Source organism: Mus musculus, chromosome 11 (genome assembly GCF_000001635.26).
Source record: "Mus musculus strain C57BL/6J chromosome 11, GRCm38.p6 C57BL/6J".
Lineage (NCBI taxonomy): Eukaryota > Metazoa > Chordata > Mammalia > Rodentia > Muridae > Mus > Mus musculus.
This window is the reverse complement of record NC_000077.6, coordinates 29,423,293-29,437,003: the sequence shown is the minus strand read 5'-3', so window position 1 is coordinate 29,437,003 and position 13,711 is coordinate 29,423,293. Positions and strand designations below refer to the sequence as shown.

Genomic DNA, 13,711 nt, shown 5'->3' with positions numbered 1-13,711 from the left:
TTTGATTTAGAATCACATTTCATGATGAAAATCGAGGACTTTAAGAAGAACATAAATAACTCCCTTAAAGAAAGACAAGTGAAGACAGGTAATCAGGTAGAAGACCTTAAAGAGAAAACACAAAAATTCCTTAAAGAATTACAGGAAAACACAAACAAACAGGTGAAAGAACTGAACAAAACCAACCAGGATCTAAAAATGAAAATAGAAAAAAATAAAGAAATCATAAAGGAATACAACCCTGGAGATAGAAAATCTAGGAAAGAGATCAGGAGATATAGATGACACCATCACCAACAGAATACAAGAGATGGAAGATAGAATCTCAGGTGCAGAAGATACCATAGAAAACATTGACACAACAGTCAAAGAAAATGCAAAATGCTCCTAACCCCAAACATCCAGGAAATACAGAACACAATGAGAAGACCAAACCTAAGGATAATAGGTATAGAAGAGAGCAAAGATTCCCAATTTAAAGGGCCAGTAAATATCTTCAACAAAATTATAGATGAAAACTTCCCTAACCTAATGAAACAGATGCCGATGAACATACAAGAAGTCTACAGAACTCCAAATAGACTGGACCAGAAAATAAATCCCACCCATCCCATAATAGTCAAAACACCAAATGCACCAAACAAAGAAAGAACATTAAAAGCACTAAGGGGAAAAGGTCAAGTAACATATAAAGGCAGACCTATCAGACTATGGAAGCTAGAAAATCCTAGGCAGATGTCATACAGATTCTAAGAGAACACAAATGCCAATCCAGACTACTATACCCAACAAAACTCTCAATTACCACAGATGGAGAAAAAAGTATTTTCATGACAAAAACAAATTTACATAGTATCTTTCCATAAATCCAGCCCCACAAAGGATAGTAGATGGAAAAACACCAACATAAGGAGGAAAAATACACCTTAGAAAAAGGAAGAAAGTAATCTTCTTCCAACAAACCCAAATGATGATAACCACACAAATATTAAAATACATAAAAAATAACAGGAAGCCACAATCACTATTCCTTAATATCTCTCAACATCAATGGACTCAATTCCTCAATACAAAGACATAGACTAACAGACTGGATACATAAACAGGACCCAGCATTTTGCTGCATACAGGAAACGCACCTACCTCAGTGTCAAAGACAAACACTACTTGAGAGTAAAGGGCTGGAAAGCAATTTTCCAAGCAAATGGTCCCAAGAAACAAGCTGGAGTAGCCATTCTAATATCAGACAAGACACTTCATACTCATCAAAGAAAAACTCTACCAAGAAAAATTCTCAATTCTAAACATCTATGCTCCTAATCCAAGGGCACCTACATTCATAACAGAAACTTTACTAAAGCTCAAAGCACACATTGCACCTCACAATAATAGTGGAGGACTTCAGCACCCCAATCTCATCAATGTACAAATCAGGGAAACAGAAACTAAACAGAGACACAGTGAAACTAACAGAAGTTATGGACCAAATGGATTTAACAGATATCTATAGAACATTTCATCCTAAATTAAAAGAATATACCTTCTTCTCAGAACCTCATGGTACCTTCCCCCAAAATGACCATATAATCAGTCATGTAAAAGTCCTCAACATATATAAGAAGACTGAAATAATCCCATGCATCATATCAGATCAGTACAGATTACGGCTGGTTTTCAATGGCAACAAAAAACAACCGAAAGCCCACATACACACGGAAGCTGAACAAGACTCTACTCAATGATAACTTGGTCAAGGAAGAAATAAAGAAAGACATTAAAGACTTTTTAGAATTTAATGAAAATGAGGGTACAATATGCTCAAACTTATGGAACACAATAAAAGCAGTGCTAAGAGGAAAACTCATAGTTCTGAGTGCCTCCAAAAAGAAACTCAGGAGAGCATGCACTAGCAGCTTAACAGCACACCTGAATACAGCCAAGAGGAGTAGAATGCAGGAAATACTCAAGCACAGGCCTGAAATCAACCAAGGGAAAACAAAAAGAACTATACAAAGACTCAACCAAAGAAGGAGCTGGTTTTTTGAGAAAATCCACAAGATAGATAAACCCTTAGCCAGACTAATCACAGGGCACAGAGACAGTATCCAAATTAACAAAATCAGAAATGAAAAGGGAGATATAACAACAGAAACTGAGGAAATAAAAAATAAATCATCAGATCCTACTACAAAAGCCTTTACTCAACAAATCTGGAAAACCTGGATGAAATGGACAATTTTCTTTTTCTTTTTTTAATATTTTTTATTAGGTATTTTCCTCATTTACATTTCCAATGCTATCCCAAAAGTCCCTCATACCCCCCCCCCCCACTCCCCTACCCACGCACTCCCACTTTTTGGCCTTGGCGTTCTCCGGTACTAGGGCATATAAAGTTTGCAAGTCCAATGGGATATGAGGTACCAACATTAAATCAGGATATATAAACCATCGAAACATTCCCATAACCCCTAAAGAAATAGAAGCAATCATTAATAGTCTTCCAACCAAAAGGAGCCCAAGAACAGATGGGTTTAGTGCAGAATTCTATCAGACCTTCAAAGAAGACCTAATCCCAACTCTCCTCAAACTATTCCACAAAATAGAAACAGAAGGTACTCTACCCAATTCATTCTATGAAGCCACAATTACTCTGGTACCTAAATCACATAAAGACCCAACAAAGAAAGAGAACTTCAGACCAATTTCCCTTATGAATGTCGATGCAAAAATACTCAATAAAATTCTTGCCAACTGAATCTAAGAACACATCAAAATGATCATTCACCATAATCAAGTAGGCTTCAACACAGTGATGCAGGGATGGTTCAATATATGGAAATCCATCAATGTAATCCACTACATAAACAAACTCAAAGGAAAAAAAAAAACCATGATCATTTCATTAGATGCTGAAAAAGCATTTGACAAAACTCAACATCCCTTCATGGTAAAAGTTTTGGAAAGATCAGGAATTCAAGGACCATACCTAAACATAGTAAAAGCAATATACAGCAAACCAGTAGCCAACATCAAACTAAATGGAGAGAAACTTGAAGCAATCCCACTAAAATCAAGAACTAGATAAGGCCACCCTCTCTCCCCCTATCTATTCAATATAGTACTTGAAGTTCTAGCTAGAGCAATTAGACAACAAAAGGAGATCATAGGGATACAAATTGGAAAGGAAGAAGTCAAAACATCACTATTTGCAGATGATATGATAGTATATATAAGTGACCCCAAAAATTCCACCAGAGAACTCCTACAGCTGATAAACAACTTTAGCAAAGTGGCCGGATATAAAATTAACTCAAACAAATCAGTAGCCTTCCTCTACTCAAAGATCAACAGGCTGAGAAAGAAATTAAGAAAACAACACCCTTCACAATAGTCACAAACAATATAAAGTTTCTTGGTGTGACTCTAACCAATTAAGTAAAAGATCTATATGACAAGAACTTCAAGTCTCTGAAGAAAGAAATCAAAGACCTCAGAAGATGGAAAGTTCTCCCGTGCTCGTGGATTGGCAGGATTAATATAGTAAAAATGGCCATCTTGTTAAAAGCAGTCTACAGATTCAATGCAACCGCAATTAAAATTCCAATTCAATTCTTTACAGAGTTAGAAAGAACAATTCTGGGCTAGAGAGATGGCTCAGTGATTAAGAGCACTGACTACCCTTCCGAAGGTCCTGAGTTCAAATCCCAGCAACCACATGATGGCTCACAACCATCTGTAAAGAGATCTATCCCCCTCTTTTTGTGTGTCTGAAGACAGTTAGTCTACTTAGATATAGTAATAAATAAATCTTTAAAAAAAAAAACAAGAAAGAACAATTCTCAAATTCATCTAGAATAACAAAAAACCCAGAATAGTGAAAGCTATTCTCAACAATAAAAGAACTTCTTGGGGAATCACCATTTCTGACTTCAAGCGGTACTACAGAGCAATAGTGATAAAAAACTGTGTGGTATTGTACAGTGACAGGAAGTAGATCAATGGAATAGAATTGAAGACCCAGAAATGAACCCACACACCTGTGGTCACTTGATTTTTGACAAAGGAGCTAAAATCATCTAGTGGAAAAAAGACAGCATTTTCAACAAATGGTGCTGGTTCAACTGGTGGTTAGCATGTAGAAGAATTGTTTCTTTCTTATCTCACTGTACAAAGCTCAATTCCAAGTGGAACAAGGACCTCCTCATAAAACCAGATCCACTGAATCTAACAGAAGAGAAAGCGGCGAAAAGTCTGGAACACATGGGCACAGGAGTAAAGTTTCTAAACAGAACACCAATGGCTTATGCTTTAAGATCAACAATAAACAAATGGAGCCTCATTAAATTGCAAAGGCAAAGGACACTGTCAATAGGACAAAACTGTAATCAACAGATTGGGAAAAGATCTTTATCGATCCTACATCCAACAGAGGGCTAATATCCAACTCAAGAAGTTATACTCGAGGGAACCAAATAACCCTATTAAAAAATGGGAAACAGAGCTAAACAGAGAAATTTCAACTGAGGAAACAGGAAGGGCTCAGAAACACCTAAAGAAATGTTCAATATTCTTAGTCACCAGGGAAATGCAAATCAAAACAACCCTGAGATTTCACCTCACACCAGTCAGAATGGCTAAGATCAAAAACTCAGGTGACAGCAGATACTGGTAAGGATGTGGAGAAAAAGGAACACTTCTCCACTGCTGGTGGGATTGCATGTTGGTACAACCACTCTGGAAATCAGTTTGGTGTTCTTCAGAAAATTGGACCTAGTACTATCTGAGGACCCAGCTACACAACTCCTGGGCATATACCTAGAAGATGCTCCAACATGTAATAAGGGCACATGCTTCACTATGTTTATAGCAGCCATATTTATAATAGTCAGAAGCTGAAAACAACCCAGATATTCTTCAACAGAGGAATGGATACAGAAAATGTGGTACATTTACACAATGGAGTACTACTCAGCCATTAAAAACAATGACTTCATGAAATTCACAGGCAAATTGATGGAACTTGAGAATATCATCCTGAATGAGGTGACTCAGTCACAAAGGAAGAAACATGGTATGTATTCATGGATAAGTGGATATTAGCCCAAAAGTTTGGAATACCCAATATTCAATTCACAGGCCAGATGAAGCCAAAGAAGAAGGAGACCAAAATGTGGATGCTTCAGTGCTTCTTAGAAGGGTGAACAAAATACTCACAGGCGGAAATATGGAGACAAAGTATGGAGCAGGGACTGAAGGAAAGGACATCCAGAGATTGCCCCACCTGGGGATTCATCCCATATACAGTCACCAAACCCTGACGTTATTATGGTTGCAGGGACAGGGACAAGTTTGCTAATAGAAGCCTGATACGGGTGTCTCCTGAGAGGCTCTGCCAGAGCCTGACAAATACAGAGGAGAAAACTCGGAGCCAACCATTGGACTGAACCCTGGGGCCTCAGATGGAGGAGTTGGAGAAGGGACTGAAGGAGGTGAGGTTAAGGACTTCCCTCTAGATCTGTCAGCTGCTTAAATTTGACCAACAAGGTCTCTGGGTCAAGCCTGCTCGCTCACACCTAAACGCAACACCATGTAGGAAGTAGAAGTAAGAAGAGAAATTGAATTCATGGTCAGCCTCAGATACATACTAACTTTGAGATCAGCTTGGGATATGTGAGACGTTGTAAAATAATTTTAAAGAACAAGAACAAAAGAGTTGTTTGTGCAAGACTCCCTAACTGCCTGTCACTTCCCCCACTAACTTGAGATCAGATAGGCCAAACCAAGAAATTTAGCAAATTCTGTGCTTCAAGGCAATGGTTTTTCCACTTACATCAACTATATATTCAGTTTTACACTTCTACACTATTGCCAAAGTAGTAGGGGTGACTTGAAAAACACACAGAAACAAAATAAGAATACTACTAATTTAAAAAGAAAAAGAGAAAAGAACTAAGATAATTTGCTTATTCTAATAATCTGAAGTTCTTTTAGTTCCTTTTAAATTTCTGCCCCTCCCCCAACTAACAGCAACAAAAGGAAGACATTATAGTTAGTATACCATGTAGGTTTCATATCTGCAAGTTAAATGAAGTGTGGACAGAAAATAATAAGGGTGAAAAATCCCGATGTCTGCACTGCACAGACGTTTTCTCGTCACCACTTCCTAGGTAATACAGCATAGTAACTCTCTGTGCATCACTTACATACTATTCATTATTATAGGTAAATGAACATATGCAAGCTATTTGAAAGGTTATATGTAAACACTATACCATTTTTTAAAGAGACTTTGAGTATTCAGTTTTGAGACAGGGTTTCTCTGCGTACCCGTGGCTGTCCTGGAGCTCACTTTTTAGATCAGGCTGGTCTCTCAGATCTGCCTTCCTGGGTTTCCCAAGGGCTGGGATTGATTTCAGTATGTCTAGAAGGTTCTAGGTCCTAGAACCAGTATGCTCTACAGATACCAAAGGAAGATTATTGTTTATTACCTCTTCCAAAGAAACAGGGTATCAATTCTAGAAACCTATCTTTTTTTGTTTATTTGGGAAGGTTGTTTGTTTTTTGAGACAGTATTTCTCTGTGCAGCCCTGGTTGTTTTGAAACTTGCTCTCTATAGACTAGGTTGGTCTTGAACTCACAGAGAAACACCTGCCTCTGCCTCCTGAGTGCTGGAATTAAAGGCATGTGCCACCACCACCACCTAATTTTTTTTTAAGAAAGCAAAGTTTTATGATAAAATAAATTTACTAACCTCTGAATGTTCATCTCTCTCATCTATCAGTCTTCTTAGATGTGACACCATATTCTTTAAGAGTGGTTCTATGTCTTCCTGAGACATATCTGTCACTTCCATCCATTGCAGATCAAATACATTTTCTTGATTATGAGTTACCTTTACAGAGGTAAGAAAAATAATCAAAGGTTATTAGAAGGGTTAATGCTTATTGATTTCATTTTAGAACAAAATTAACTACAAAGGCAGAAAGAAGGAGATTTGAAGTTAATGATGACACCCCAAACATTTTAACTAAATTTAAATAAATTCTCATCTGGACTCTTAACTAAGAAAAGGATGATATAGTAAATACCTTCCTCTGAGAATATTTAAAATACTACTAATTTTCACAATTTTAAAATAAATTTTAATAAATTATCATCAATAATTTGACATAGTACATTATGAGTCAGATATTTACATAAATATTTTTTAAAATCAATGTACTTGTGTAATCCAAATAACAGCTCAATAAAAATGATCTTCATTTAAGAAAAAAAAAGCACATAAAGACAAAGCCTATTATCTTACCCCTATCATTCATTCTGTGCTACCTAATAAAGACAAAAATTGCACTCCAAGATTTTCATTTCCTCATAGACAATAGTGAGAGTAAATGTGTAGTAAGCACTGTGTCATAATAAAATTCACTTATAAAATCATCTATCTCTAAAGAGAAGATATAAATATAAAAGGTTAATTTATATTTGATTTTTAATTGTTCTTGTTCATCCTGTAACTAAGTATTTGGGGAGATAATATTAGAAAACACACTATAAACTTCATAAAAATTAATATATATAAGTGGTTACCTCTTGAATGTGTGCAGCAACTGCTGCTTTCGTATCAAAATCTAAACCTTGAATTTTTTCAATAAATTCTTCCTTTTTCTGACACTGAAATGAGGAGTGGGAGGAGAGACCATTCAGACTCTGTATTGTCCTTAAAATGCTATATAAAAATAAAAATGCAGCAAGCATTATATTTGAACAGCACACTGAGGGTTTTGTTCTCCATTTAGATAACCTTTCAGATACACTTACCTAATGAAGATGCAATAATTCGAAACATTTAAGAGCCATGGACTGAAATCTATACTATTTTATGCTAGAAAGTTCTAAAGTAGGAACATATTATACAACACATCTGAGGTCAGGATATTATTATGCTAACTTTATAAACAGAGAAGTAAAGAATCAAGAACTTGTTTCAGAGGGAACAAGTTACTTGCCAAAACCCACAGTGAGTCAGTGGCAGAATTCGGAATACTGCCAAAATGCTCAGTCAGTCCCCAACTGTCACCAAACAACACTGCCTTTCTTCTTGAGGAAAAGAAACTAGGCGATTTTTACTTCAAGCTTATAATTTATTCTCTCATATTCATCCTATTAATCTTAATAAAAGAAACTAACTTTGATGACCCAGTTCAACATTTGTAAGGTAATACAATAAATATTTGGTTTGTTTCTACTGTAACAAAGTAACCAAAAGCAAAATTTAATCCTGTATATAAATAAACATGTAACCAAATAGTTATTTCTTATTGTTAATTTTTTTAAAGTTTTATTTTAGTTAAAAACATAAAGTATGAACCATATCTTTTTCCAACAAGGATTAAATAACAACACACATCTTCATCTCTGCTTGTCTATATCTCTTACATTGCAATATAGCTGCTAATCCAACTTATTTTGTATGCACTAAATGAGAGGTGCATACAAAATAGACAGTGCTGCCTTGTGCATCTCCTGGGCCAAGTACAGAGCCAGAAAAGACAATAAGCCCTCAAAAAGAAAAACTGGTTCTTTTGATCATTAAGAAACTTAACAAAGCTCTGATTCAAGTTACGTTTCTAATGCTCTACTGTTGTCATTATACAATCATCTGAACACAATCCATACTTCACCTAGAGTTCTATGTTCAGTGAAAACTAAACTATTGCTGATATACAGATCTTTACAAATAAATTACCAGGAGAGCACAATTTCTAATTATGAGTAGAAACTGAAGAGTTTTGGAGGGAATGGAATTGGGATCAACATGCTTTTTTAAAAAACACTAACCTGTTTCGGGCTCAGGACTATTAAACAGGTCTTGTAAGAACGACTGTGGATTAATTTTCTAATTGTATACTTACAGCATGTATAAAGCAGCTTTACAGAGACAGCAATCCCAACCTTTCAACATTTCTGTATTTACTGACTTAGGAAGAGTTTTTAGCCAATCAGAACATAAAATAGCAGGATTATTATGAAATTTAATAATTAAGATTCATTCAGAGTACCCTAATACAACTGTCTTATGGTTTTCTGTAGTGGTTTAAAAAAGAAATATACATTCCATTTTATAAGCCTTACAAGTCACTGTTATTTCAGTATAGTTACTCTGTTACACTGATTATTATAACATTCACAAACTAAGATATTTTTGATAGTTTTTTAATTAGATATTTTCTTTATTTACATTTCAAATGTCATTCTCTTTCCTGATTCCTCCCCACTCCCGTCCCTCCTCCCCCTGGTCACCAACCCACCCACACCCGTTTCCTGGCCCTTGCATTCCCCTACACTGGGGCATCAAACCTTCACAGGACCAAGGGCCTCCCCTCCCATTGATGACTGACTAGGCCATCCTCTGCTACATATGCAGCTAGAGCCATGAGTCTCACCATGTGTACTCTCTGGTTGGTGGTTTAGTCCCTGGGAGCTCTGGGGGTACTGGTTAGTTCATATTGATGTTCCTTCTATGGAGCTGCAAACTCCTTCAGCTCACTGGGTACTTTCTCTAGCTCGAACTAAGGCATGTTTAAATACAAATGCAGTATATAGTAGCTATAAATGAGTAAGGAAAGTGTTTTTAACCAAAGACCTGATAACCAAATTAGAATAGCAACAATAAAAAAACGACATATGTCTAAATATTTAATTGGTTGTTAAATAAACAATCATGTACAACATATTAAAGAAATGTAATGACTTAATTTATATATGAATAGTGCCCCCATGGTGGCTACTAGAAGCTAGAAATGATATTAAGAAGAGAAAGATGATGGGTTAGAGTAGAAATAGATTAGAACAGGGGACTACTAATTGATACTAGTACACAGATAAATGGATAGGGTGTAATGTCATATATAGTACAGAAGGATTTTTGTATGCCCTTAAAACAAAAACAAAAAAAAAATGTCTTGAGGTGGTAGGTATACCATTAATCGTGACCTGATCATTATCTGCCATAAATATGTTTATATTGAATACATGTATACACAGTCATATTGATCCATATACATGTTTAAAAGTATATGTATATTAAACATTGTATCTCTGAAGCAGTCAGTTCTGAAAGCCAACAAATTCTAGAATATAAAATTATGTTAATAAATGTGAAATATTACTAGTGAATTCATTTGTTTGTTTACAAAAATCTCATTTTATAGGTAGATCTGTAGCTCAATTAGTAAAGTGCTTGCCTAGCATACATGAACACAAAGGTTTAATTCCAGGCACTGTATACATTGGGAGTGGTGGTGCACACCTGCAATCCCAGCACTGGAAGGTGGAAGTACATGAATCAAAAGTTGAAGGTCAACCAGAGCTACATAATAAAGCAAAACAAAAATAAAAACAAAAGAACAACAACAACAACAAAAAAAACCAAAAGCAAAAAAATACCCTAAAATAGGGGGCTGGTGTGATGGCTCAGTGGGTAAGAGTACCCGACTGCTCTTCCAAAGGTCCAGTGTTCAAGTCCCAGCAACCACATGGTGGCTCACAACCATCCGTAACGAGATCTGACGCCCTCTTCTGGTGTGTCTGAAGACAGCTACAGTGTACTTACATATAATAAATAAATAAATCTTTCAAAAAAAATACCCTAAAACAAAACCCCAAATACTTCATTCTATGAAGAACTATACATTGAAATAATTCATTGTTTAAAAAAGTAGTGGGCTTCAGAGACAGTTCAATGGGTAAAGTGCTTTTGCCATGAAAATGTGATAATCTGCTATAGGAATAGTGTGTGTGTATTTGCAATCCCAGTGCTCTTACAGATTTTGGTGGCAGAGACAGGAGAACTCCCAGAAAAATAAATAAATAAATAAACAAGTAAGCAAATAAACAAATAAACAAATGCATGCTATTAAAGGCACAGGCAACCTAGAGACACTGTCTCAACAAGGCTGTTCTTTAACTTCCACAAGGGTGTCATGGCATTTCCACGTATGTATACACACACACACACACACACACACACACACACACACTGTTTTTTAAGTTGATTAAATGAAAGATCTAGTGTAGTAGATTTGAAAGTCTGGTTAGTGTTCTTTAGCCTACTAGAAAAATGAACTAAATCTAAAGTGACTATTTCAATTTGTTGAAGATAGTCCCCCACTGTAATTATTAAAGCAGCACACTAAACTCACAAATATCCAATTTGTTAAATAACTTAAATATCTACTCAAATGCTAATATTATTTGAGAAAAAGATTGCAAGAAAAAAACTACATAAAATACAACACGTGGAAAACTATGCATTCAATTAACCTTGGCTATCATTATTGATATGGACATCTATAAAGGAGCAATAGGGCCGAGGGAGAGTCTGTTAGGAAAGTGCTTGCTGAATATGCATAAGGATGGGTTCAGATCCCTAGCATAACCTGAACAAAAGCTGGGTGCATTTGTGTGGACCTGTAATTCCAGTGCTGGGAGGCAGAGACAGGAGGATTGCTGGGACTTGCTGAATCAGGGAGTTCCAGGTTCTCAAGAAATAAGGTGAGTGAAAGAGACACCTATCCTAACATCTGGCCCTCGTATACGTACATGGACATACTTTCCCATTCATGTACATATATAAACATTACATAAAAAAACACTTCCCACAAATTCTCTAAGGTTTATTTATTTTTATGTGAGGGTTCAAAATTTACCTGTATGTATTTCTGTGCACCAGAGGTGTGCCTGATGCCCACAGGCTAGAAGAGGTTGTTATAGTCCATGAGAATGAGTTACAGACAGGTACCAGTGGGTGCTGGGAATCAAATGTAGGTCCTTCCGGAAGAGCAGTCCGTGCTCTTAACCTACAGCTCCAGCCCCAAACCCTTTCTCCCTGCTAATCCTACCTTCCCTAAAGCATAAACCAGAAGAAATGTATGGAAGATATCTCAAAAGACGCATAAAGATCTGAGTCATTAGAAACCTCTAAATAGGAAAAAAAATAACTAAAGTATTTAAAATACATTAATACTATAATTGATTTTTTGAAATAAAAGAAATCTTCAATATAATTTCTTTATAAGGTGATAGTTAAGATTACCTAGTCTTTCAGAAAACTAGAGCATCGAGAACAGTTTAAAAGAATGAAACTATGAAGAAATATTTTAACTTTAACTTACCTGAACTGCACAACCAAGTAAGAGCAAAAGCAACTTTTTAACTTCTTCTGTACCTTGTTCTGAAATAAAAACACTAGTAAGTACAGCATTTAGCTTTGTTTACAATTCTTTCAAACACTGGAACAATCAATCCTATAGAAAACATTCAACACTACTTGACAAAAAGATGAATTTTGTAAACAAATGGTGGAACTCACATATGTGGCTTATGTGTGCACAAAGTGATGATTGCAGAAGACATGACAAGGATATTCCTTCTAAAGAGTTAACAGTGCACGTAAGTAAGTTTAAGCTAAGTATGCTAACTGCATCTATTTCTTTCCTATAGACTGTATTATACCAGCCTTTTACATTATGCTGATAGAAGGACCTGCCAGAGTGGCTGCTAATGAAACAGTTCCTCTTTATTGTTTTCTTATTAAAATACAAACATTAGGGTTCATCTACCCATATAATTTAAATATGTTTCTCACTGCACAGGTTCTTAAGGATCAGGACCTTAAATGCCTATCACAGTAAGTTTAATTGGGTGTAGTAGTTCACACCAATAATTCTAGCATTTAAGAGACTAAAGTAGGAGAACTACTATATGAGCTAGCCTGGACTACGTAGCGATTTCCAGGCTAGACTGGGGTTACAGAGTAAGATCCTATTTCACAATAATAAATTTTAATAGAGAAATATATGTAAAAAACTGAATAAAAGTTATCAGTCCAGAACAGAACTGTAGAACAACCCTAGTCAACAGCATTCAATTAAGATTGCCTTAAAGATTCAGTTGAACTTATCATAAACATGTAATATTCAGAATGATTCTTCAATATCAGGTTAATATACCTGTGATGAATTTAAAATTTTTATATTAGAGACTTCCTTTTACTTCCCATTAATCCATTTTTTCAGACTATAAAGCAATTTTAATAGTCATTACATGAAAGTACACAGAGGCTTCTGTCTTAACTCTGGTTAGACATTGCTATCGTTCCCTCAGTTCTGCAGTCAATCACTTCCATCACCCTAGATACACCTGACATCTGTTGGTCTTCCTTGATCCAGTCACCACAGTTGTAACCCTAACCCATGTCTTCGTATTTGGTACACGTCTTTGCCATATGAATGAAATGATCTCACAGTAATCTTTGGAACTGTCACCAAACCACAAGAACCTCTAGCACATGAACCATGCCTACTCTCTGACTTGGCAGTTACTTACTACTTAGAGACAGAATCAGAAATAATCATATTTTATATGCTAATCTTTCTTTTTACTTATACAACCAAATATCCTAGAGTATCTCTAAAGATTATTTAAGTTAGTGAATTCCTAACTGAGTTCACTATTAATACATTTAATTGTTAGTTTCCTCTATAATAACTACTGCTTACATCTTACATTTTATTTGGATTTTCTTTTTGTTTCAATTAGGCTAGGGCTCAGGTTATAGAAGATATATTCAATTTAAATATCATGTAAACCATAAGGATTAAGTCCTTTGCTTAAATGTTTTATAGCTGCTAGTTACTCAATTGTTCAAATT

The 13,711-nt window shown here is 35.6% G+C and overlaps 1 protein-coding gene across 9 annotated transcripts in view; it reads right to left on the bottom strand.

Moving 5' to 3' along the window:
* Ccdc88a (coiled coil domain containing 88A) overlaps positions 1 to 13,711 on the bottom strand; it is a 137,404-nt gene that overhangs the window by 73,805 nt on the left and 49,888 nt on the right. For all 9 annotated transcript variants that reach the window (XM_006514455.4, XM_030245467.1, XM_017314219.2 and 6 more), the window contains exons 5-7: positions 12,174 to 12,232; positions 7,588 to 7,671; positions 6,752 to 6,892 (exon numbers count right to left, since the gene is read on the bottom strand). In XM_006514455.4, coding sequence (XP_006514518.1) covers positions 6,752 to 6,892; positions 7,588 to 7,671; positions 12,174 to 12,232 — 284 coding nt within the window. The remainder of the gene's footprint in view (positions 1 to 6,751; positions 6,893 to 7,587; positions 7,672 to 12,173; positions 12,233 to 13,711) is intronic.